This window comes from Aythya fuligula, chromosome 7, assembly GCF_009819795.1.
Source record: "Aythya fuligula isolate bAytFul2 chromosome 7, bAytFul2.pri, whole genome shotgun sequence".
Taxonomy (NCBI): domain Eukaryota; kingdom Metazoa; phylum Chordata; class Aves; order Anseriformes; family Anatidae; genus Aythya; species Aythya fuligula.
This window is the reverse complement of record NC_045565.1, coordinates 1,936,575-1,962,096: the sequence shown is the minus strand read 5'-3', so window position 1 is coordinate 1,962,096 and position 25,522 is coordinate 1,936,575. Positions and strand designations below refer to the sequence as shown.

Below are 25,522 nucleotides of genomic sequence, written 5' to 3'. Positions count from 1 at the left end.
CCTCTTAAACCCACAAAAGTGCACACTTTAATTGCATGTGGGATTTGTGATACTTGTAGTGTAAATGGGTGTGTTGGTGCATATATTATTGCCACTTCAGAAATAGCTCGACCAGTTATCCTCAAACAATCTTTTGATTTAATAATAATCAAACTTCCAAGGCAGAATAATTTTGGTTTGAATGAGGGTATAAAATGGAAAAGCAGAAACAGAGTGGGAAAATTCCAGCTTCACTGTAGTAAAAGCTCTTAGTTTGTTTAAAAGAAGTTCAGTAGCCTGTCCATATAGCTTATTTCCTGCACTTTATTTACAGAAAAGTTGTATTAAGCGCTGACATGCAGTTCACTCTACTTTATCACCAGTAAATTTCACTTAACCATGTCTGACTGAAGCATGTTTACTTAGTAGTCTTGCAGAGAGCTCACTTTGAGCAAATAAAATCTCCCTCCCTAAAGTCAGCAATATTATCTGATTTAGGCTTATGCTCTACCATTATTTCTACCATTAACTTCAGAGGGGACGTATCTGAAATTACAAGTAAGTATACTTTTAAAATGTTTTAAAGAGGGTTGTTTATTTTTTTCCTCTCCTTTCTGGATCCTGATTCTAAACTAGGTACACAGGTGATAACAGGAGGTGGACCAATGGTCATAATTCCTGCCTTCATTCAGTGGTCTGAACTATGCGATTTTGGCACAGCAATGGCTTTAAATTTGAGCCTGAGATATGCTGAAATTACCTCCATGCTCAGTGTGTACCCAGTTTCTGAGAGAAAAATAGCAGGGAGTAGATCAATGGCATCTCATCTGCCTTGACATATAAGAGAGTTGTTATCTTGTGGTGAATATAAACATAAGAAGAAACCCTCTGAGCGTATCCAGCCTTTCTCTAGCTCTTTGTGACTGCAAAAGCAGTTAGGAAAGTCAGTGATTTACTTCATACTTAAAAGTGCATGAAAGTAAAACTTCAGAGAGTAAAAGGTGAGTCATTACAGACTTAGGAGTTGCTTCCCCAGAGTTTGAAACAAACTTGAAGAAGCTGAGGCTGTCAGACCAGAGAACGAATTTTGAATTTTAGATGCTGAAATATTTTTGTCCTAAACTATACTGGATGCTTTTCATTGGTAATATATTTGAGTTGAGTACCACCTAACATGGTACATGGACTCACTGGTAAAACCAGTGATTTCTCTGCTTTTATGATCTTCAACGGTGTGTCCCAATTTACCTTGTTGTTCAGGTTTGTATTTCACCCAGGGTGGTCTCATAGCTCAAAAGTCAGTACTAAAGGGATGATGTTTTCCCATTAAAAGAAAATAATTTTCATGATTTATTGTTTATTCATGCATACTCAGGCTGTGTAGTTGTGCAGATGTATGTCAATTTGTAGTCCAGAAAAATGAGGACCTTGCTTTCGGTGTCACTAATTTAACACATTCATACTTGTAAATGTTTTCATAAATTCTTCAGGGGGAGCTGACACATCAAAACTGTGTTTTCAGAGTCTGAAAACCTCATCAATGCAAGCTGACAAAGAGGATTCCAAGTTGCCTAGACCCTTGCCTCCTGTCTGAACATTGGCCCTGGGGGATTGCTTTGATGTCATTTCAGGTGCTTTTTGTGGGGTTGTCAGACATTAATTAGAATTCCAGTTAAATTGTTCTGTATTTGTTGAATATCTGTGGTGACAAGTAACTAATATGGATGGAAATAGCAGCTTTAGGGGGATTTTCAGCATGTATAAACATGTTGAACATAACATCCATGTAACGTGGATGTTCGGCAAGGGTTTCCCATCTAACTCTGTGCACGTCTTTTGTGCCTTGGAAATCACACACCTTCACTCTTTGTAGAAACAGGAAGGGTAACAGCTGCTTTCCATTTCCAGTCTGTGTTTGAGTTCCCTCAGGAAGCAGTCATTCAGGCATTTAAAGACACCCAGGGCAGGATTAGTTGCATCACAGTTCTCATGAATGGCTAGATTTATTGTCCACTGGAGAAGATCGCATGCGTAAAGTCCAGGCAACTTGTACAGTAGGAGAGGCGTCACAGCTTCACAGGAGATGTTTGGCATTGCATGCAAACAGCTCACCCCAGGCCTCCTGATACTGTTAAAGGCAGTCATAAACACCGCTTGCACTGGGAGGTGTGAAATGTTCCTGTGTGCCCCAGCTTGAATATCTCTGGGTCTGGGTCCTTTTCAGCCATCTTCTGCTCAAATACAGGTGGCTCATTTTCGGCGGTAACATTGAGCACAGGTTCAGCATTTTGCTGAGACAGCTAGGGTTTTGTAAATGATCTTCAAAAAGATCCATGCTGAATCTGCGTGTTAGCCTTACCTTGTCTTGTGGTCCAATGAGGAAAGAAACTTCTTTGTTTGCGTTGTTTTTTTCCTGTTTTGGTCTAAGATGTCTAGAAAGGAGGAGCAGAATCTAACATGCATCCTGAAAACTGCTTGGACTGATTAAATGTGTGATTTTTCTTGTAATTATTTTTTTCTCTGCAAACATATTAGATTGACTACTGCAAAGGGATAGAGCCCTTGCAAGTACTGTTGATTGTGGATTCAGGTGCAATTGCTGCAGAAATATGAGGTACTTTAGTCTCCACAGGTACGAGCAAGAAGAGGGATTTCACACAGCCTGAAACCAGTGTATTTTTTTTAAACTTGTGGAAATTGGATCACAGTTACATAGTTCAAATAGGACAAGTTATGGGGACATAGTAGATAGTATAATATTTTGGCTAGTTTATCATGCACAGTACAATAATATGACCAAAAAAACTGACGATTAAATTCCATGATAGGCTAAACAAGTGGAGGGATTTTGGTTTTTTGACCAGTAATTAAATCATTAATTATTTCTACAATCATATTTAAAATAGCTGGCATTCCCTAGCCAAAGGATGTATCCTTTGAATTTTCAGGCAGTGGGAATGGAGCTTTTCCTCTTGCCCTGTGGTTGTTTTTAGGGCTGTGATCCCAAGAGCATCTCTGAAGGATAATTAACAGCAGAACTGCAGATAGCAGTTGGCCCCAGGCTGTCACATTCTTATCAGAAGAAAACACTGCGGTGTGGTATGTAAAGCATGAGTACAGCCATAGTTGTTTGCACAGAGAACACTTTGTCATGCATCCCATCCAAGCAGCCCCTGTTCTAATGAAGAAGAGGCAAGTGACATTTTCTAATGCAGATTTAGTTAGAAGGTAGGAGGGTGAATGGATGAAGAATCTCCCCTGGAAAATCATATGGCCAGCTTAGTTCACTTGGTTCAGTTATTGTTGTTAACAGGCCGGTATGATTTAATTGAAATAAAATTTTATCCCTTACCAAGTGAATGTAAGACATTTGCCTGGAGGAAAATTCTAAATTAACATAGGAGCAAAATGTAGGAAATGCTGAGGACCTCCAGTTCCCAGTGTAGCGCTTCTTACCTGTCAGAGTTGGGCCTTGCACCAAAGAAAAAATCTCTCAGTTGCAGAAAGCCCACCCTTACCAAAATAAGCATGCATGCTATCAGCTGTTTTCTCAGGTCATCTCATGCTCCTGCAAGACTAATTTTACTGAGCACATTTCCAAATGGAAGTAATGTAAGTTCATCACTTAAAATGAGGTCACTGCCTCCCCCCGCAACAAATGTTAGGCATGGTTAGCATCTTTTTGTTGGGACTCAAGCCAGAATGCATCCTGCTCCAGCACAATGGGAACCTGCTGGGGGTTTCCCTTCACAACAGCTACTGTTAAAGATGGAGTGAAAAACAAAACCCTGCTCTCAATGCAAAAAAAGAAAAAAAGACCGGATTTTTAATCTGAAAAAGAAGTCACTGTAAGCAGAACACAAAGGCAAAAGGGATGAGCCATAATAAAAATACTGTCAGTATGGGAGAGGGGCTGTGCATGTTGAAGATAATGGCTTTACACCGTAGGGGTCTGCTAAATAATACATAAGCTCTCAGTTTTCTGGAGGGACCCTCTATTCCCATGGAAAAGCCAGGCCAAAACCTGGGCTGACAGTCAGTGTGATATTTGCTAACAGATTTTGTCTTTACTCATGATAAATACCCTCTTACTTCACTGTGAGCACTTGCAGGAAAAGATACTGAATATGTATTCGCTGGTGTGAGTCAGCATCAGCATTTTCTGTTTTAAAATGGAGGCTTAAGGTAGTATCCGACTGACTTAAGAATTACTCTTTCCTGTAACAAGAGTGTTTTTAACTTACTTACATAGCTTTTCTTCAAAACAGGGCGATGGTCTCAGGTCTTACCCTTGGATGTCACAGCGACTAGAGAGCTGTAGGGGAGAGAAGGGCTGGGAAAAGGAGCACTGTCACCAGCACTGCTCATCCAGCCTCAGCCCTTTCCACGGACATCCCTGGGATGAATGTTGTTAAAATGAGCTCCAGACTGGGAAACCTCCTCAGGGCTGCAGGCAGCCTGCGCGTTCGTCATCATGCTTTGTGTTAGAGAGTTGAGTTGCACTGTAGGACATGGAAGGGAAAGACACAAAATTTAAAAAAAAAGAAAAAGAAAAAAGTGTGCATTGCATAAGCGCTCTGTTCATTAGTCAGTCTGCATTTATGCATTTCTTAAAACCAGAAATAGTTCCTTTTTCTTCCAGAAAGTACAGTGGGGAAGAAACAAGTCTTAACATCTATGAAGAAAATACTTGTTGTTATGCACACATCAGTGTTGGTACTCTCATAAATCCACTATTCATGAAATACTGTCTGCCACTCCACAACTAAATGCTGTGCACAGAATCTGAGGTGTGCGTCTCCAGGAATGAAAACAACTGTAAGAACAGTGATAATAATTTGGGTCTGGATGTAGAGAATGAAAAGGCAGCATCCATAGGGAGCACAACAGAGAGCAGTGAAAGGCTTTAGGGGATAAAGCCTGTGCCGAATGCACAAGAAGAAGGGCTGCAATCTTTGTGGCTGAGTGTAAGAACATCTGAGGTTCAGGGGGTTTTGATGTATTTCCCATGCCTGTTGTTCTCTTGGTATTTGTCAAGACTGTGGAGAATCACAAGCCAATTCTCATCTTCATTTCATATTGGGATTGACTACCAAAAAAAAAAAGGGAAGCGGGGGGTCTGAATAGACTGCTAGCATACAGGATGCCTCTTGGGAATATTGAGGTTTGAATAATTAAGAATGGAGTTGGTTTTTTTAGGTCCGTTAAGGAAATGCCCTGTCGATGTGCTGTCTGTAGGCAGCTTGTCTTTCAGACACCACCTCGGGTGGGATGTGGAGGTGGCTGTGAAAGAGCAGTGGCCCACCAGGGAGCACTCACCTGCCTGACTGTCCCATGTGTAAACCTCCTTTGTTCCTTACGGCGTTATTCAGGGCATTTAACATAACAGGTCCTTGACCAGCCTTTTACATGGGCTCCCAGGCATGATGACAATCTGGATAAATAATTACTAACATTATTGTTAAACTTATTTGGACTGTAACATCCTTCAGTGATTTGAGCCTCAGCTCTGATTCTGTTCCTGCCTGTGCCATACAGTGGCAATTACAGGCTCTGTCAGGGACTCCAAGAGTCTCTGTCTTAAGCAAAAAAGTGCCAATAGGAAACGGCACCTCTCCATTTCGTTGGAGTATTTGGGAAAGAAAAGAATTTTAAATATCTAATTTAGGCTTAAAACAGAAATGTAAAGTTGAGAAAATTTTAGGCCCAGAAGTGTGAATGTTGCCTTGTACCCTTGTTCGCCTCTTTCGACTGGTTCTCACTGTTGAACTGTATCACCACGACTCACTGCAGTATCCCTGCGACTTGAAACTCCCAAATGCCATGTGAGCCCTACTGCCACAGGGGCAGAACAGGCACGTGAGGCACCTGAACTGTACGTAGCAGCTCTGCAGTTCAGCTGTGGACTGTCAAAATACACTGGTGCCCTTTTATTGAATAAAGTAGTTCAACGCAGGGTGACTCAGAGAAGTCTAGTGCATGTATTTTCTTACTGTCCCAGTGGAAAATAAAAATATTATGATAATACTAGACATAGATTTTGTGTTAAAATGTTTTTTTTTTTTTTTTTCATTGGAAATCCAGATGGATGATTTCTGATCACCTATAATAAGCAAACAGTTCAGACAAGCAAAGTTCACATCTACTGGTCTCACTGCCATTTTCTAGGATGGGCTTATTTGCCCCAGGTTTGGGGAAGGATGGGATTTAAATGGATTTGTATTGACTTCTACATTGAGAAGAATGTCAGTGGTAGCTGATTTATTGTGGTGGTCTTGCATCTTGTTTTATTTTAAACTTTCCTGTATATGGCTCTATTTTGGAAGGTCAGTGGGTCTACTTGAAATGACAGTGGAATATAAAACTGAGAAGTGACTGTAAACTGTAAAATAAGTTTCTCCTGTCCACAAGCAACAGTAGATACCACTTGGAAGTCCCCAGACTTGGAGTATATTAGGATCTTAAACCATGTTATTGTAATACCGCACTCAGCACGCAAATCATAGAAGGTAGGAGAGCACCATTAGCACTGCGGGGTAAGCTGTCCTTAAGAGGAATTTCATCTTCTGATTTCACGCTCCTTGTTCAGGTGGGAGGTTGGCTGCTGCCCGTGATTCTGGCATGCCAAATCTTTTTGTCATCTTTGGAAGGTTGTTCCAGGTGCTGTGGAGCTTGTCCCCATGAGTTCTTGATTGCAGTCACCGAACAGTATTTTCCTTGTTGTTAAAACTGGTTTTCTGCATTTCCTTATTTAATTGGGAAGGGAGATGATTGACCTCTGTGCTTAGCTTTTGTAAAAGTTGCGTATGGTTTGTTAGTCCTCCTGGTTTTTGGAAATGGAAAGCCTTAAAAACAAGGGTATTCAAGTCATTTTGTAAGATAGAAAAAGCTTGTAAGACTCGTCTCCGTTGGAGTAGGTCTGAAATAATGCTTGAGTCATTGGGAAGCTGGAAGCTGGCAATGCTGCTTTTAGAGAGGCTTGAATTGATTTTGGTTTCCAAAGATGCTGGCTCACTTTTCTGTCTGATGTTACTGTGTGTTTCTGCTTATGGCAGAGACCATAATGGATGGAGAGAATCCCAGAAGCCCTGATGAACTTTCTGCACAACTGTACAACCTCAATTTGTTGTCCCCTCAAAATTTCTGTGCTTGGTGCCCTAGAAAGGGTGAATTTTAACTCAGTCTGAGGACTTGGGAGCTTTGGCCAAGGTTAGTGTACTGGGTCTGGCTGGGATGGAGTTAACTTGCCCTGCAGCAGCCCATACAGTGCTGTGCTCTGCACTTGTAGCTAGAACAGCACCGCTATTGCCTTTCTCAGTACGTAGGGATGTGTTACACCCTGGCTGTGAAGGCAGCTCGTGCAGTTTCACACGAGCTCCATCACATTCAAGCAACTGGAAGCCATTAGTGTGGAAGCTGGGAGTGCCAGCTCATTCCAGCTGAGGTGTAGGAGAGTTTTTGTTATCCCCAATGTGTTCTGAGTGGCAATTTCTCTGGGTGCTTCCAGGTTCTTACTGCAGTGCCTCTGCACATCTGCACTGTTTCGCCTGGTTTGCACAGTGAGAGCTGGTGAGGGTGGCTCTGAGCCCCCAGCCTGCCTCATCTGGCTGCTGCTGGCAGGGCTGTTGCTGGTAATTTGGGGAAAACAAATGAGTTCTCAGGGGTGACTGGCAAAGGGAGGCCTTCTCTAGGCTTGAGGGCTTTCAGGAATAGATTTGTGCATCACTTAGCAGCACCTGAGCTGGCTTGATTTGAAACATTTTTATACATCCCCACGCTGGGAGTGTGACCTAACCTTTGGCCTCCCTCTTTATAGAACAAGTGCTTCCAGGAGAAGTCCTTAAAAGACACGGGCACTGCTGTTTCTCTGCAGTGAGACAGCAGTTTACCATTAATGCGAATATTAGCCATTTATCATTCCCTCTTCCTCCCTTTTTTTTTTTTTTTTTTTCATTTCCCTCCATTTTGCTTGAGCAAATAGAAAGCTTCAAATGTTTCTGAGTACCAGCATGTTTCTTGTCTGGCAGGAATTAAGATGACTGCTTGGAACTGATTTTTCATAGCAAGCTTGTCTGGTGCATTGCTTCCCCACCCAGAAGCAGCTGTAAACAGCTGATGTTAATTATCGTCCACCTGCTGACTGTGCCAAACAGACATGCCATTGCGCTGTGACAAAAAGGGCTCCTGGTCTATTAAGCCCTTCCTCATACCTTCGGTAATGCTGATAAAGTGCTGACCTGTTTTTTACCCCAGTGACTGCTGTTGCTAAGCACTGAGAAAATGGCCTGTCTCCTGTAATAATCTGCATCGCACAGTTCGGATGATCTTCCAAATGCCATTGTTCTCCTGGGTCTCTCCAGGCAGCTATTTTTTCCACAGATTCCTTACAGTTCTTACTGTGCAGCTTGTTGTAGCACCTTGCTTTGGATAGAGCCTACCTGAACATGGGGATTTGAGGGCTGTTTCGGTGGAAGCACATCACAGAAATTGATTTGTATTCAATTGTAATGATCAGCATGGTGTGCTTGGAAAGTAAAAATTAAGAGCAGAGAAGATTGTACCTTTTTGATTTAACATCAAAAGTATAATGCCGTGTGGACAGAACTTAGAAGAAAATGAAGAGTCTGTAAGTAGTGGTCCTGTCCTTGAAAGAGAGAGCTTCTTGTATTGAAAGTACTAGTGGAAGAGCCTTGTAGCTTGTCCCTGTGCAAGCAGAAAGCTGTCTTCATGCAGCTTGCTGTTTTGCTGTCATTATGCCCAGGATTGCTTCATCCTGCATGAGAAAGTGACTTCAGATGGGCTTGGAGGCAGTGCTTGAACAGAACATCCAGTTTGCAGCAGCTGCATTGACAGGAGAGGAGAAAAGTCTATAGCAAATCTAGAAAACGGGGAAGAAAAAATCAGTTAAGTGCTGGATAAGTAACTGAGTATTGGTGCCAGGAAGTTTTATATTTCAGCAGTTATTGCCTTTATTTTGTTCCACTAAAGGTAATCACTGCATTCTTTTAGAACCTTACAGGATCTCAGAGCATTTAAACCTGCAGTGAGGGAAGCCTGTGATGAAATGATGCTGAGAAAAAACGTGACAGTTCCTCTCAGGCACAAAAAGATGCGTTGACTTCCCAAGATGGCAGGGGAAGCTCTGGTACAGATAAAATCAAAGACTGTATGATTTTGTCCCTCTTGAAAGCTAACACCATTCATTCCACTTGCTGTAAGGCAGGATCAGCATTATCTAAACCGTTCTTTGTGGTTATTTGCATAACTCATTGTTAAAACCCTCTGGGGATGGGATTTACTTTTCAGTGATCTCTTTCATGACTTAACCATCCTTTCTGCCATCCCGACATTTAAGCTGAGGTCATAATAAAGCAAATTTGAAAGCCATCTTGAAAAGAAGATCTGAAAAAAAATAGTATGCAGTGAAGAGATGATGGCATTGTACCTAGGGATTTCTGATTGCTTCACTGAAATGTGGACAAATATCGTAAATAAAATGTGCCATAAAGCGAGGGAGAATGGGGAAAATAAAACATTATCAAGTCACTAGATTATAACATGCCTTAACTCATAGAGTCATGGTTTTCATTCAGGTAGTCCAGCCTTTCAACACAGAGTCTTTTGCTTTTTAATCTGTCATGTAAGATCTCATAGTACTGGTCCAGACTGTTCAGCTTGGATGTTGAAGGTGATGCAGCTCTGTTGGAAAGAGCAGAATGGTTTCCATGGAGTCCTATCCTGAGTCTCACCATGTTTGTCTTCCTTGCTGAGTACCAGATGTGTCCCTGGCTACTAGCCTTGTGTGTTAGACAGTGCTGCATAATTGACGTTTATATCTGAAGTCAAACATGGTGCTGCCTAGTCAGGTGGAAAGCCTGTTTACACCACAGGGAGTTTGCATAAGCAAGGAGGGCAGGATTTGACCCATATTTGATAACTCAGTTTGAAATCCTTCCCTGTCTAGTTAAATGTGTGCACAATACATTGTGTCGTAAGTAACTTCTTTGTCAAGGGAATATACTTCTATATGGTACTGTAATTTCTAACAGATTTTTTCCTTCTTTCTTCTAGTCTGACACGAATGCAAGTTACTTGAGAGCTGCTCGAGCTGGCAACTTGGAAAAGGCTCTTGACTACTTAAAAAGTGGAGTGGACATCAACATTTCTAATCAGGTTGAAAAATATTTTCATGAAATTTGCTTGATATACTCTCTCCCTCTTTCTCGCATCTGTTTATATATTTGCGCTTCATGTCAGCGATAACTTATGTTTGTTTTTTGATGAGCCATGTTTACGTATCTTACCCAAGTGAACTTTTGTTTTTACAACTCTTCCCAAGACATCGTTTCAATTCTAGTTACCGAACGTTGTGCTCTTTAACATTGTCTTTCATTTCATTTGTTTTACATCAGGTCATGGGACATCATATGGAACTTGAGATCCCAGAACTAGCATGTCCTGACTTAGTTCATACTCTGTCATTGCTATCTAGTTGTAAAGTTCACATAAGAATAGTTTCTGGAAACAGCCGTCTCACTGGGATGTAATCTTTCATCTCCTGATGTGTTGTTTGGTTCAGTCTTTTATGTTTCATTTTCTTTTTTTCCCTTATATTTTTAAATAGAATGGGTTGAATGCTCTCCATCTCGCTTCCAAAGAAGGACACGTAGAAGTTGTCTCTGAACTGATACAGCGAGGTGCCAGCGTAGATGCAGCGACAAAGGTTAGTCAGGCCTGTCTAATTGTTCTCTTGGTCACGCTGCTGCCATGGGTGCAAGGTGTTGGGCAACTTATTACAGACATTACTGTAGCACTAATTGCCCATTTCCCACTAGTGAAACGGTCTCAAGGATCCTTATACAAACATTTTAGATTATAGTCGGTGTCACAGATTATTAGGGATGTGATTTACTCAATAAATTGTATGTTTCTGTTTAGGTCTCCATATGTAGGTTTCTGTATCTTCTAGAATTAACTTAGCCATTGGAAATAGTAAGAGTATTTTATCCAAAGAAATACTGTATATATTAGACTGGTCCATGTTCTTGAAAGCATTGTCATGTTTTCAAGTTTTGTACTCTTTTCAAATATGACTGTCTCTCATTTCAGAAAGGAAACACAGCATTGCACATCGCATCCCTCGCTGGGCAAGCAGAAGTAGTCAAAGTGTTGGTTACAAATCGGGCCAATGTCAATGCACAGTCTCAGGTAAAGTAATATTTCTGGGTTTTGGTCTATCAAAAACATTGCTGACATGAAAATTCTTCTCCCCTTACAGTGTTGTTAGGTTTGTTTGGTAGAGTCATAGTATTAATGCTGGTCCTTGAATATATTTGATTTATTCAGTAAGATTAATACAAACCTGCAAAAATCACAAAGCATCCTTTTCTGGGTGTAGATGCAGATAAACGATGACAGGTGCAAGGACAGAGTTTAAACACACAGCTGCTGTTTTATTACTGAACCAGACATTTTAGTCAGTGTAGTGCGGAGTTTACTCCCACCTTGTAACTCAACATAGAATTAAAACATTAAATGCTTCCAGCTCTCTGCTCTTCTGCTCTACCCCTCACCAGGTCGTCAGTTATGAGAAGCATTATGGGGACATCAAGTCTTGTTTTCCCCTGCAGACACAGTGAAATCCCAAATTGTGTTTAGGTCTTTTCCCACATGGTATGTCAGCCATAAGGTGGGATTAGCTCTGAGTTGTCCACCTAATTCACCAGCAGAAAAAGCGTAGAAATAATATCTTAATTTTAAGCTGTCTGGGCGTCACACAGACACACTGCTGGAGGTGAAAAAAGCACAGCCATGTCCTGGGGTGTTTGCAGGATACTTGAAGTGGTTCTGTAACAGGCAGCACAGAAAAGCATTTACCCTTCAGCCTTAGATCTGCCCTCCAGTGTCCCAAGAGCTGCTAATTGTTACAGAGTCAGACGAGATACTGATAAAACCACAGTGGAAGAGAACTCACTCAAATGAGAGGGATCTCGTTTCACATAATCCAGCATCTCAGGCTTCACTGAGCTCTTCCCCTTTCCGTGTATGAAGAGATGCTGTAAGCATATGCAGAGCTTTTAAGTTTGTTGAAGTCCTTTGAGTGAACATTTAGGTCAATTATAGAAAATTTGAAGAGGGAAAACAGTGTTGGTGTTCAAAGCAGCAGAATGAAACAGAGGAAAACGCTGGCTCAAAACATGAATAAACCTCAGCCAGTTGGAAGCTGGGTGGCTTTGTCACAGGAGGTGTCCTTGGGTGCCTGCCCTGTTTCTGTTCTCACTGCTCAGGGGCTGGCTGGCAGGCAGTGTCAGAGAAGGGGGATCAGATTAGGAGGTGGCCTTAACTGGCCCAGTATTGCCATTATTCTGCACTATAAAGATGTAAAGATGTAGGCATGATAGACACTATTTGTTTACAAAGGAAATTTTAAAATTAACATTAAAAATGTTGTGTAGTACATTTTAAAGAATCGTTCTTATTGTCTCTCAAGTAACACAAACAAAAATTTGAGAGAGTATTTCAGGAATGTTAGTTATTTATGATCTGTATTTCATGTTTCTCTCACCCAGACAAAGCAAACAGACTACTTGGTTCCACTTTCTCACTCCTTTATGCTAGCTACATACAGTAATATTTAGTTTCAGGCTCTACAGAATTTGAAGAGAATAAAAATAGTTCCAATTTAAATTGTGACTTTTAGGAAGTAAAACAAAGCAGAAACGTTTCCAGTGGTTTTCCTGTTGAAGTAGGAAGGCTATGAAAGGATTGTCTCTTGTGGCTCAGAACTTGTGTATTCAGCCCTGAAACTAAAAATAATTTGAGATTGTAAACACCTTACATAACTGCATTGTCCATACACCCTGAGGTTTGCCCACGTTACCCTAATTCTGCTAGCACGTGAGAATAAAAGATTTCTCTCCCCCATTTGAAGGCCAGTGATGTCTTTGCTTGAGAGATGTGTATATTGGCCATTCCACACCAGTACCTGGGAGTGACTCCACCTGAGATCAGTCTTCCTGGGGAGATCCTTGTTGTCCCTGGAGCACCCTGTTAACAAAATGCCCTGCACCAGCTTTGTCTGTGGCTCTGCATCACTTGAGCCTTTCTAAAGCTTGTAATAACTTTCTTTTGAGTTTGGCTTACCCACAGAGAGACCACCCAGAGGTTTTGGTTGTTTATTTCTTTTTGATGCTGACCCTGTTTTGTGTGAGTTGGGCTTTGTTTTGTCTTCCCTTGAAGATAACAGCTCTACCTTCCCGATAGCGCTAGCAGTAGTAATGTTAGGTCTTTTTAACCAAATCTTCCTGTCCTTATAAAAAAAAAAAAAAAAAAAAAAAAAAAGTCTGGATTTGGTACCACTTCTTAGGGCTTGTTGGCTGTCTGGAAATTTCAGTCTCTTATTTTGAAAGGGATGAAAAAGCACAGTGTGGGGGGAAAGATGATGAGTACTGTACAATAACTTTAGCATAGGAGAAAAGGTTCTGCTCTGCCTCCAGATGCTATAATAATACTTGTTTCTGAGAAACTTCACCTATTAATTATTTTCCAAAACTAATAATTAGGAAGCATTTCCTGCTTGCTTTCTAAATGCAAATGTTTAAAACTTAAAAATAAAAATAAAAAAAAAATCTTAGTTTCCAGCTGAGTTAGTAAATAGATATTGAGTGTGCCATGAAACGATAGGGAAAAATGCCAGACACTGCTGTTCACTATAAAAATAACCTGTAATGTGGCGTATTAGATCCCTCAGCAAGCACTTTCTGGGTTCTTTCGTATTCATTAAACAGAATTTTAACTGTACAGTAGCTAAACTGTTAGGCCTTGTTTCTGGAGAGTATATTAGCACATTGCTTTGGCTCTGGAAGGACTTCAGTGCCTGCTTTAGGCTTGTAGCGGTGCTTTACTAAATAGACACCAAATTACTCAAATACTGGAACAGCCACAGACCTTGCAGGCTGTGTAAGCCTTGTAAACATGTGGCTTCACAGCTGCTCAGTGTCTCGGTGATTGTCAAATTCTTCTTGGATCAAATGTCCAGTTCACGCCATTTCCTCTCCAACTGTCTTTTCTGTCTGACCTCCTATTTGTTTCTGCTGCCAGTGAAGCCTGTGTGCTTGGCCCCAGGTCACCTGCACTCTCCTGCGTGCTCTGGGTTGGCTGTGTGCCATGCGGCTCTGCCCCATTGCTGTGACAGTCAGATGCTTCTCAGCTGTTTTTACTGTGGCTGCTATAACTCAGACATAATTCACTGCTGCAAGTCTTAGACTACAATTTGCCTTCATCTCTCCAGAATTCAGGATGTTCATGGCTTTGATGCAAATACATGGCCAGAGTTATTACGGCTCATCTCTGTTTGGCTCTATTAGTTTCCTGCAAAAGCTAGGTCAGTGTCCTTTGTAAGAGTTGCAGCTCTAAGAGCTGCTCCCCGTGCTCCTTTCACCCTGCCGAAATATGTCTGCCCTGGCCGTGTACAGACCTGAGAGTGCTGACACTGTCTTGGCCAAACCCGGTCATACGGAAGCCCTTCCTGACCTTCTCTGTTACTTAAGCCAGATGAAATACCATTTCTGTTTTACCCGTTGTTTTTAACCACCCCTGACTTCTTTGTTTTATTCTGTTTACTGCATTGACACTTTCAGTCTGGGATGAGAAGTTTTCATGTCACTCAAAATCCGTCTTTGCCTGCCTTAACTGTGTTTCAGCCTTTCTCTAGTGTTTGGATATGATAAATCAGAGGAGAAGGGGATTGTTTCTGGTTGTTTCAGCAGGACAAAACAGTTCAGTCGATATAATATGAATGTTTTAAGTTGTTATTGTTACATTCCATTGTGTCTTTTAAAATAATACTACCCTTCTCCTATCTTCACTTAAATCAGCAGTGATCGTGCCACTAACTTGTATGTGAGCATGCAATTTACTTGTTTTCCTGCTAATCTACCAATTTGGCAGATTTTTGGTATGTTTAAAATGTTAATGTTTACACTCTTGTTTTCCTATTTCAGAATGGTTTCACTCCACTGTATATGGCAGCCCAAGAAAACCACCTGGAGGTTGTTAAGTTTCTTCTTGACAATGGTGCCAGTCAAAGCCTTGCCACAGAGGTAAAAGTTTGAGTTTTACAGTTCATGAACAAACCAAAATGTGCTTCAGCAGTGATCCTTGCCAGCTGATACTGAACTTGTCTTTTAAATACAAAATCAAAGAGCAGTACAAATTCTCTTTGTGAAGCGTGCTGATGAATATCGAGTTACTGGCTTTTAAAGATTTTTAAACCTTCTCTTGCCATTTCTAAAATAAAAAATGACTCTAACTAGAAACAGTTCTAAAAATAGATGTGCTCTTAGTCATTACTGGTAATATTTCAGGTTATGTACTCAAAAAGGGAAGCTGTGTGCATGATACAAAAATTCTCCACACTTTTCTTAAAAGTACTGAGTGATGCAGGGGGCAATCATAAAGCAAGAAGTGTTCATCTATGCTTTGAAACCAGCTCTGGGATACCAGTGAAAACCCAGGGTTACTTAGCGCTTGCAGTATTTTCTGAACTGTATTTATTACCATGTTGATACCCTCTCTGCAGCATTCAATTATCCTGTCTGGTCTTGCAGTGATAATTTCGAGCTGACAGCATGACAGAAGATTTGTCCTTGAAGGGTGTTCTGTGATCTTTCTTTCTAAAAAAAAAAAAAATAATAAAATATATATATATATTTCTTAATTTAAAAAGTAATTCTAACTCAAGTAAGGCAACTTGGAAGGAAAAAAAAAATACCGGTGATTATAAGAATATCAAATATTAATAGTCTTTAAATTTAGTCTTAAATAGTACCTAAATGTACTGAATTTAATCTGGTTAAAAAACAAAAAGAAGTATTTCAGTATTTGCTTTAACCTTTTACTGACATCTAACTGCTCCATCTGAACTTAAATCACAAAGGAAATAATGCTGATTTGAGAAGGTCACACTTCTTGCAAAATACAAAGTGCAAAGTCACTTCATTGCATCACTATACACTGATATATGTATGGAAACTTTCTTCTCTTTTGAAGACAGTATTATAGCAATGAATCATGGATCAAAATAAAGTTTTCAAAATCACTAATCTTTTCTTAAAACTAGCGGTGTGCATCAGAGAATACTTCCTGGAAAAGCTCAAAGACACGGAAGCCAAGAAATAATAAAATGAAGTATTTTAAATGTAAAACACTAAATGAAAAATACAGCTTTCAGAAAACTGATTTCTCTTAGAAACAATGAAGTCATTGGACACCCAGAGACCTACAGTAGATTCTGACTTCTGAAAATATCCTAGCCAGTATATGATTTTCTGAAAATAGAGCTGTACAGTTGTGCACAGGTATTTGCTTCTGATTCTTAGGTATTTTTACCCATGAGCTTTTTATATGTCAGTCTAGGCTGAGCTTTTCTCCATCTCAGCCTGATAAAGCGTGATCTAATTTTATCCCTGGAGAATTCCTTTGAAGTTAACAGACTACAAAGCAGTGTTGCCTTTATTGCCCTACTTGTTTCTGGTAGTTGCTTATAGGTGCTTTATTATTTTCTCTTGGTCAAACCTTTAATATAAAAATTATTGATCTCTGTCAATTTAAGTTCAAAAGCCTTTCTTATTAAACAATTAATACATAGCTAACTATTCACTAATAAGAACTCTATAAGAAAGGTGTTTAAAAAAAAAATAGAACCACCTGTTTTCTTTTAATTGGTTTTATTTATTTTTAAATTATTTTTTTTTCTGAGGGTGGGCTTTGCTTTATATGTTAAGGTACAGTTACTAATTATAGTACTGGATGTTAAGATACTTGCAATTGCTTTTTGTAGGTTGGCAACTTCAGATAGCATGTGGTGGAAATGCATTTTTGTCATTGCTAATATTCTTGGTCACAGTTCGCTTGGCCGTGGCACAGGGATCTCTGCATAAACGGGCACAGGCAGCTCTCTGTCAGAGTTAGGAAACTGGAGTATAGAAGATGGCAGCTGTTCTGGTGTTGAAATGAAGTGCTCCCCTTTGTCGACTCCCTTTTCTCTAAGGAAAGGAGAAAATGAATTCCTAGGACTTTCATTTTCTCATGTGATTTTTTTTTCTCATTTTTATCAGAAGAGAAAGCCTGATAAGAAAAGATGTTGTTAGCTTGTTGTTGTGAAGCACTGACTGTGCTGCAGCTGTTGGCTGTATAAATAGAGAGGGAAGCGGGTGCCTCCAGGTCACCAAGGCATGTGCTGTCTCAATCAGGGTTCCTCCAGGCAAGAGCATCCATTTGTGCAGGTACAGTGTAGCTGTATTTCTGGAGCCCTCTTTGTGGTGCTCATGATGTATTCTTGGCCTCCAGAGCTGTGCAGCATGTAAAAAAGAGGAAAGAAAAAAAACAAAAAAACAAAAAAAAAGAAAGATGCCCCCCCCCCCCCCCCCCAAAAAAAAAAAAAAAAAAAAAAAGGCAAAAATGCCAAAAATGCTTCCCCCCCCTGAACTCCTTTCTGCTCTTACAATGCAGTTTTCCCAAAAGTTAACATTTTAACTCTGCACTTTTGAAATGGTAGGGACCTGCATTCTTCTATGTCATTGCTGCACTTCTGTTTCACACTTAAACACACAGATTCAACATGACAGCAGTAGTTAAAAAGTCACAGAATGTGTTTGCCAACTAGACTGTAACAAAGTTTTCTACTATAAACTTCAGACATATTAATCAAGAATCACAAGTAATAATGAAATAAATATCCCAAGTAATTTGCATTTGTGGTTTTTGAGGGGTTTATGGGTATTATCTTGGGCAAATCTGTGTGTTTTCCTGGGTTGGAATGCTACTTAAAATTTGGGGAATCTAAATAACAACTCTTTCATTTTTCAGTTCTCTAAAAATCCATAAAAATAAAATTATTAAATCATTTCAGACTGTACTTTTCCTGTGTTTAAGGAATTCACTCTAAAATCTTTTAAATAAAAATTCTATTTTTCAGGTCTCAGATTCCACATTTCTTTGGTTGGCTATTTACTAGTCTGAAAGGAAATAATGTCTGTTTATAAGTGGATTGTATATCACATCTCTATTTTCATAAGTGGAAATGTGCTCTTTGGTGTTGTAGTAAAACAACTGGTTTCATGGGAGAAAGTGGAATTCCTTTTCAAATGTTATTGAAATGTATTATTGATAGATAAATATATTGATAATTTTAAATTAAATATAAGCATATATTTATGTTTTAATCGCCACATTTAAATATTTAAGAGGATAGAGATGAAATTAAAAAATAAATGTATGCTATAACCTGTAGGTTTGGGGAAGAAGGATGATAATTTGCATTGGAGACATCATTGCCACATATATTTGTGTATATAATAAAATGTATTAAATGATAGTGAATAATTCCATGCTTTTTTCCAAGTCCTAGCCAGTTTTGCTTGCTTGTGTCTTGTAATTTTACTCCCACTAATGCCGAGATCTCTTCCCTCCAATTTCCATCCCCTGCAAAGTTCAGGATAGGTGTTGAGAGTCCCCATTGTATGTTGCAGGATGGTTTCACACCTTTGGCAGTAGCTTTGCAGCAAGGTCATGACCAGGTGGTTTCGCTGTTGCTTGAAAATGATACGAAGGGAAAAGTCCGTCTTCCTGCTCTTCACATCGCCGCTCGGAAGGATGATACAAAGGCAGCAGCTCTGCTCCTGCAGAATGACCACAATGCTGATGTGGAGTCAAAGGTCAGTTGTAAAAAGAAACAAGTTCTGATGCTGTTAAGTGCTGACGACATGTATTACGTCCAGTGAAGATCTCTCTTAGTGAGGTACTTTGCTTATGAGTTCCGTGTAAATTTCTCCTATAGTGTGCAACTAAAAATAATGTTTCCTTTGCTTCCCTCGCCTCTTTCTTCCTCACCTCAGTTTTATTTAAATCAGGGTTAACTTTTCCTTTAAAATCTTTTCAAATGGTAAATAATAAACAATATATTATTACAACTGTTCTCTTGGAAATGGAAGCCATTACTGTAGTGGTGTGCTTTAGAGGTCATCCAGTTAAGTCATTTGATTAGTTGTTTGTAAAAGTGCCACTTACAGAACTCTGATAAACATGTAACAATTAACATTCAAAATACTTGATCATTCAGCTTCCATTCAGTCAAGCTTCCTTTGTGCCAACTGTGCTGTCATCTGAGCTGCCATGCCATGTAGCAATCATGACGCTTTCTGCATCCATATCACCAGTGGTGAACTAACCGTTCATTTTTTCCCCCTCTTTGCTTCCAAATGTGTTAACCTAGATGATGGTGAATAGAACAACAGAGGTATATATAAATATATATATGCATCATCACTCCTCCATGACTTAGTGCTTCTGCATCATTTCTTCCTCCTTTTTGCATCGCCTTTTATAGGATAGACACCTGCTTTAGATGAAATAAAGTAGCATGTGCTAGAGAAGACTGTAGTTTAGATACCAGGGCTTTCTGCAGCTGAAACTAGGGTTTAAAAATGAGAGTAAGCATTCTTGGGAATTAATTGCCATCATAAAAGAGACGTATTATGTAAGATGGGAGTTTTCAGGGATTCTCATGGAGTAGATGTTTACCAGACTATGTCAAGAGCTGCAGACAACCCTGTCGTGTTGTGCATCCAGGACTGATTTCAGGCTTCTGCATGACACTTACCTTGATGGTGTCAGCAAATAGAGTGATCTGAGAGTGGTTTTAAATCTGCAAAACTCCCGAAGCAAGGCAGTGGCAGCTAGCATGGCTTGCTAACAATTTAGAAATGCATCTAGTTCCCATAAGGTTTCATACTTCGCAGGACTGATGGAATTGCTGCATGTTTTAGCATTATTTTAAAAGGAAGTAAAACTACTTAAATATGAAAATAACTCACTGAAGTGATGTTATCAGTAAGGCATCTTCTAATTAGGTTGATAACTTGTGGTGTCTGAACATAACCCAGTGTGATCGCCCTCAGTGGGAGACTGATCTTTATGGTACTAACCCTTGGAAAAAAAAAAAAATCTATATTAATCATTTAAAATGGTCTTTGATGTTGTTTTCATTTGCATCTACTTTGAATTTATTTTTTTTTAAAAAGCAAGTATCATCAAATGACTTCTATCTGAACTTCTGCAAAGAATCTCTAAGAGATTTAACTTGCAAGACTGACAACACTGATAACAAGTAGATGTTTCTATTAGAAACTATTTTCTTACAAAAGATCATTACTTTAATACTCACATGTTTGTTGCTGTTTCTCTGAAGTAACTGAAAGTTTTGTCCTAATTCTGGTCTTCTAGAATAATTATGCTAATTTTTTTTCCCTTCTGTAGAGCAATATGTTTTTATTTAGACTCAGTGTGTAAATAATTGTCAGTGAGTAAAAACTAGTACAGAATTGGAATGGTGACTTGCAGCACACTCCTATTACTAGCTTTTGTCAGTGATGTGATACAAATTTGGGAGTACCAAAGAGATATATAAAAAAAATTATCAATTGTTTGTTTGTTTGTTTTTCCAGAGTGGGTTCACGCCCCTCCACATAGCTGCTCACTATGGAAATATCAATGTAGCTACATTGCTGTTAAATCGGGGTGCTGCTGTGGACTTCACTGCAAGGGTAAGAATGAAATCGTAGTTACACTTAAGTTTGTTTTATCTTTACCTTGAAACACTTTTTCCACAAGGAATGGAAATGTTCCTTGTGCTTGCCAGCCGAGAGGCCTGGCCTGACAGCTCTCGTTACCCTAAGGAGTATGGAGCAGAGTGTCCGTGCTTCTGAACTGAACCTGAGCTCTAGTCCTCACTCTTGAATACCTCCATTTTAATCAAAACCAGCTGCTGATTTCACAGTGTTGCAAAGATTCAGTGAGATGAATGCCTCCACCTGTAGCCTTACCATATGGCAGGAATGCTGTCCCTGTTGAGTTGTCCTCAATATGCAGTTGTTTCCAGTGATTATGAAGGGCAGGTGGTGGTGGTGGTGAATAAAGCAGCTGTGCCTTCACTGCACCTTCACTGCATATGCGAGTGTCAGATGATAAAGGAGATCTGAGAAACAAGACAGGTAGAAAATGAAGTGAGGTACAGAAACGGAGGGAAGTTGGTGATTTGAGCCATATGGCAAAAGTCATGGTAAAGTGGGGGAAATAACTCTCCTGATCCCATAAGCTATGCTTGAAAGTTATAACACAGCCCAGAAAGCAAGAGGATAGTTCCTCAGATAAATGGAAAAGGAGAGGAAGCCAGGAAGGAAATGGTATGGGCTTCCCAGGTGTCCCCTGGTTCAGTGTAGAACAGCATTTCAATTAAAGTGTGAGTGTTCTGGGGGGATCAAGTGTGTATTGGAGATGGTATTTATGGGGGGGAGTTACTTGGAATGGTGTCTGCGGTTAGACAGAACTGAACTGGAAAATTCGGCAGCTCCTTCGCAGAGGTTCTGAGTATGTGTTGTTTTAATTGCTTCTGCATGAGAATAAGTACTGTGCTACTGCTTAAAGCATTTGCCACATAGCAAGCAGCTAATTGTAATGTTTTCTTTTACTTCAGATAATTTGTATATCTAAATACTTCACTGCTTCTATAGTTAAAGAACATATTTACATAGAATTATAGAGTCATTTAGGTTGGAAAAAAATATATCAAGCAAAACTCTTAATAAACATTGCAAACCCACAAAACCGATAAAATAGTATCACGTTTATTTACAAGGGAAATTATTTTATTTATAGGACTCAGAATTAAACAAAAAATAAACATTTTTTTGGTAGCATTTGTCTATGGTTAGTAAGGGGAATTGATGGAGGATGTAATAGACCAGGAACAGAAAAGTTGGGGAAAGCCCCCTCAGTGTTTTGACCCAGAATGTTTTTTTACTCTAAGTAGGAGTGCAGGTGGAAGGTACAGATGCTGGGCACTATTCACTCAGCACAGATCTATGAATATAGTTAAATGACTCGCTAGTGAAGATAAGTCCCTAAAGCTAAAAAATACTATTATAAGTCATGATCTAGTACTTAATAATACCGGTGAGAGGAATGCTAGCAGATGCTGGGGGAAGCTGGTAGGTGCATACCAAAGGTAAGGATCTACTCAGATATTTCTCACAAATGATTTTCCACATACATGCACCACTCAAATTGATCTTCTGTTACTGATGAAAGAAAGTCTGAGGTTAGATCCATGTGAAATTCAGAAACTAAAGGTGGGTTTGGGGTGTAAAGGGCTTCTGGGAAATTTCTAACTGCATGCTTGCTTTTCACTGATGACATTACTCCCTCTTACTCCTGAGGCCTTAATCCAATCATGTTAGAGCATTTTAAGTCATTTCAAACCATCATAAAGTTTGGTGTTCAGTGTTTGATAGGTGCTAATCACAGGAGCAAGGAAGGTGAGTGGGTTTGGGACGACTCTTTCAAACTCAGAAACAAGATGAGGGGTTAGCCATACTGCTACGTTAGCAATTAGCAGCGTTTATTACCAGTATCACTAAGCATCATCTGCTTATGCTTATTTCAATAAAATACCATTTCAATGCATACATTTCAATAAAAAACCCTGGGCTTGAGCAGCTCTGTTTTGGATTAAGAGCACTGTTGGAGAGTAGATCCGAAGTAGTAAGGGCAAACTCACTTCCTCTTGAAGATCTGGAAATCCCAGGTTCTGCCTCCTTTAGTTGTCATCGTCAGAGAGGCAGCCTGCTCAGAGAACTGGGAGGTGCAGATGCACTGACATCAGCCTGAAGAGCAGCGGGCTGATGCTGTGACTCAGAGCACGAAGCAGCTTGTTGTGCTTGCAGTAGCTGGGTGGGGGAATCCGCAGAGCACATCTCTACTGCATGGTGGCTGCAAATTTAGGTAAGGCAGCTCTGATGGGAGGAATAGTAGCATAAATAACAGTAATAATGGAGTTGAATTTCGTTCTTCAGTGCTTATCAGACTGATGAGTCAGATTCTGGGAGAGCAGTGAATTTGTAAGCAAATGGAGACAAGTGTAAATGGAGTATAAAGTACCGTTATCAGCACCAGGTAACAGAGTCCTTACTTGATCCGTGATTGCCCAGAGTGCACAGCAGGCAGAGGCACTACAACAGATACTAAAAAGGAGCCGCAGGTACTGCCTGCCTGCTGCCACCTCATTGTTTAATTTGTGTAACCAACATCCACAATGTGCAGCATGGCTTGCCTGGAGGAAAGGCCCTTGTTCGAGTTGCTCACGATCTGGGAAGACAAGCAGTGAAGCAAAGTTCTGGAAGGGATATAACCCAAATAAAATCATACGGTGTGTCTGTACTCTTCTTGCAGAAGTACAAAGAGCAAACTGTAGGTTGGGGGTATCAAAAGCACTTTTGGCAATCAGCTCTTCTCCCTTTATTCTTGCTAAATAAATACAAATTGACACTTCTGTATATCTCTAAATTCATGTTCAACTGTTTAGGGAACTATCAGTTCTGGGGAGGGATTTGAACAGGAGCAGGGGATTATGGTAATGGCACACCTGTATGGAAGGTGACAACACGAAGACACCTGACTGTCAGTGGGGAGGGATGGAGGTAATGAGAGGGACATGTAAGACGAAGGCAGAGCTCTGAGCGTTAAGGGGGGGGCAAGGGGAGCTGGTGAAATGATGTGAGAAACAGGAGGGCACATGGGAGGCAAAAGAGATTTCTTCAGCTGGTACATTTTCAGTGGGTTTCTGAGGGCCCCAAGGGAAGAAAAAGGTTCCAGCAATGAAGGCAGGGAAAGATGAGAGCTTGATGATGGCTCCTGGTGTGTGGACAGGAGGTGAGCAGTGGTACTGTATTGTAAATAAATGATGTCCCCAGTGACACACAATAGCAGCTGCTCCCCTCACCCCTGCCAGTGTACACCTGCGTGCCTCTTGGCTGTCATAAACTCCCTTGTTCCCTTCTTTCATTGCATCTAAGAAAAATAGGCATAGGTCCAGGAGCTCTTGCAGGTGTGACAGCACCTGCTGGCCTGTGTACCTGCGGAACGTAGAGGCTGGGAGGGCTGGAAGGGTACCTGCTTCTGGTTTGTACTCTCCCAGACCAGCAGTTGATTTAGTGTCAGCTCTTGCACTGAACTGTGTTTGCTCTCGTGTGTCTGTGCTTTCTCTTCCAAGCTTGTTGCAAGCACAGGGAAGATGGCACAACATGGAAAGTTCCCTGCGGGATGGATGGAGATGACTTCAGTAAAATCAGCTTTGTGATACCCCTGTTTCCACCCATTTATAGAGAGGCAGCTCCAAGGTTTTTCATAACCTCTGTCCAAACGAAACAGAACCTCTATATTGGGCTGAGTCTTTGCCGTTTTGTAATGAAGGAAAAATACTCACTCCAAGTTGCTTGACTTCTTGGGCTCAACATCTACTGTAAACCTGTTACTGGCAGGGTACACACTGGCTTGGACGTAGCAGGCATTTTATATCTGTTCATCATCTCTCTGTAAGAGACTTGCATGTGTGTGGCTATGCTTCTCTGAAAGTCTTCAAAGCTAAGGAAATTCCTTCATCACATTGCCTTGTTTCCCTCTTGCTTAACTGTGAGATAATCACATATGGGCTAAAGAAGGGGAGGAATAGAACAAAGAATAACTGAGGGTGTAGTCAGTCTCATTTGTAACAAAGCTAACGTGTGAGTGTGCTCACTACTTGTGCTTTGAAGGACTGCAACAGTTTGTTGCACCATTTCCTTATGAACAAATATTGTTCATCAACCGCTTGTAGCTTCAAATTAAACTGTATCTGGTCTGTTACCCAGAGTTTTGATGGTTTTAATATCTACTTTCCATCTGCTGGATCCACTAATCTAGTGATTAATATGGATCGGTGCAGTCTGCCAAGTGGGCTCTGCTGTTCCAGGCTTTCAGTTGAGGAGACCCGTTGCTGTGGCACGCAGTGACCAAACGCATGGTGCTAACTGCTGTGCTCCCATCTTAGCTGCTGCTTCTGGGGCTGGATGCTGTTACAGGGGCTTTGTGCCATCTGCTCGACTCTGATTTACCAGGAATGAGGTCTCCTTCAGCCTGAGGGCAGGTGACTGTGCTGGACATAAAGGACAGGTCACAGAAGGTTTCGTTTGTCTTTTTGTCTCTCTGCTGCCCCCATCAAATTTGCTGCAGACATCTAGGACTTGGAAAGATGCATTGAGATCCATGCTAAAACCAAATAACAGCCACTGGAAGGAATGAGAAACCGGTTTCCTCAGCAGTTCTGGTTACACCTACAGTATCTGGTGCAAGAAAGCTTTTTTGCTCTAAATCAGCTCTAATCCCTGCAGAGTGCCTGCACTTTCCCATTCAGGGGGAAGGCCCCTTGCTCGTGCATCCCTGGGGCAGTGTGCAGGGAGGGCAGGCAGTTTGATCCGCTGGGCTTTACGGCCAGCTGTGAAGGAGCTTTGGTGCCAGATTGCCCTGTGCGAAGTCAGCAGCAAGAAAGCACAACAAGTGTTTCTCCACAGCTGCTGTGCAGACCAGGGAGGTGGGAAAGGTGCTCTGAATAAACTGTTATTTTCTGACAATATTAATTAGGCAAAAAGTGTCTTCGGGGGGTTTGAAGAGT

The 25,522-nt window shown here is 40.6% G+C and overlaps 1 protein-coding gene across 19 annotated transcripts in view; it reads left to right on the top strand.

Annotated features, from left to right (window-relative positions):
- The window catches only part of ANK3 (ankyrin 3), a 199,415-nt gene that overhangs the window by 47,884 nt on the left and 126,009 nt on the right, over positions 1 to 25,522 (top strand). For 13 of the 19 annotated variants that reach the window (XM_032191370.1, XM_032191368.1, XM_032191367.1 and 10 more), the window contains exons 2-8: positions 10,051 to 10,152; positions 10,604 to 10,702; positions 11,089 to 11,187; positions 14,982 to 15,080; positions 18,510 to 18,695; positions 19,253 to 19,276; positions 20,484 to 20,582. In XM_032191370.1, coding sequence (XP_032047261.1) covers positions 10,051 to 10,152; positions 10,604 to 10,702; positions 11,089 to 11,187; positions 14,982 to 15,080; positions 18,510 to 18,695; positions 19,253 to 19,276; positions 20,484 to 20,582 — 708 coding nt within the window. The remainder of the gene's footprint in view (positions 1 to 10,050; positions 10,153 to 10,603; positions 10,703 to 11,088; positions 11,188 to 14,981; positions 15,081 to 18,509; positions 18,696 to 19,252; positions 19,277 to 20,483; positions 20,583 to 25,522) is intronic. The other 6 variants (XM_032191372.1, XM_032191371.1, XM_032191369.1 and 3 more) reach the window with 1 other exon arrangement.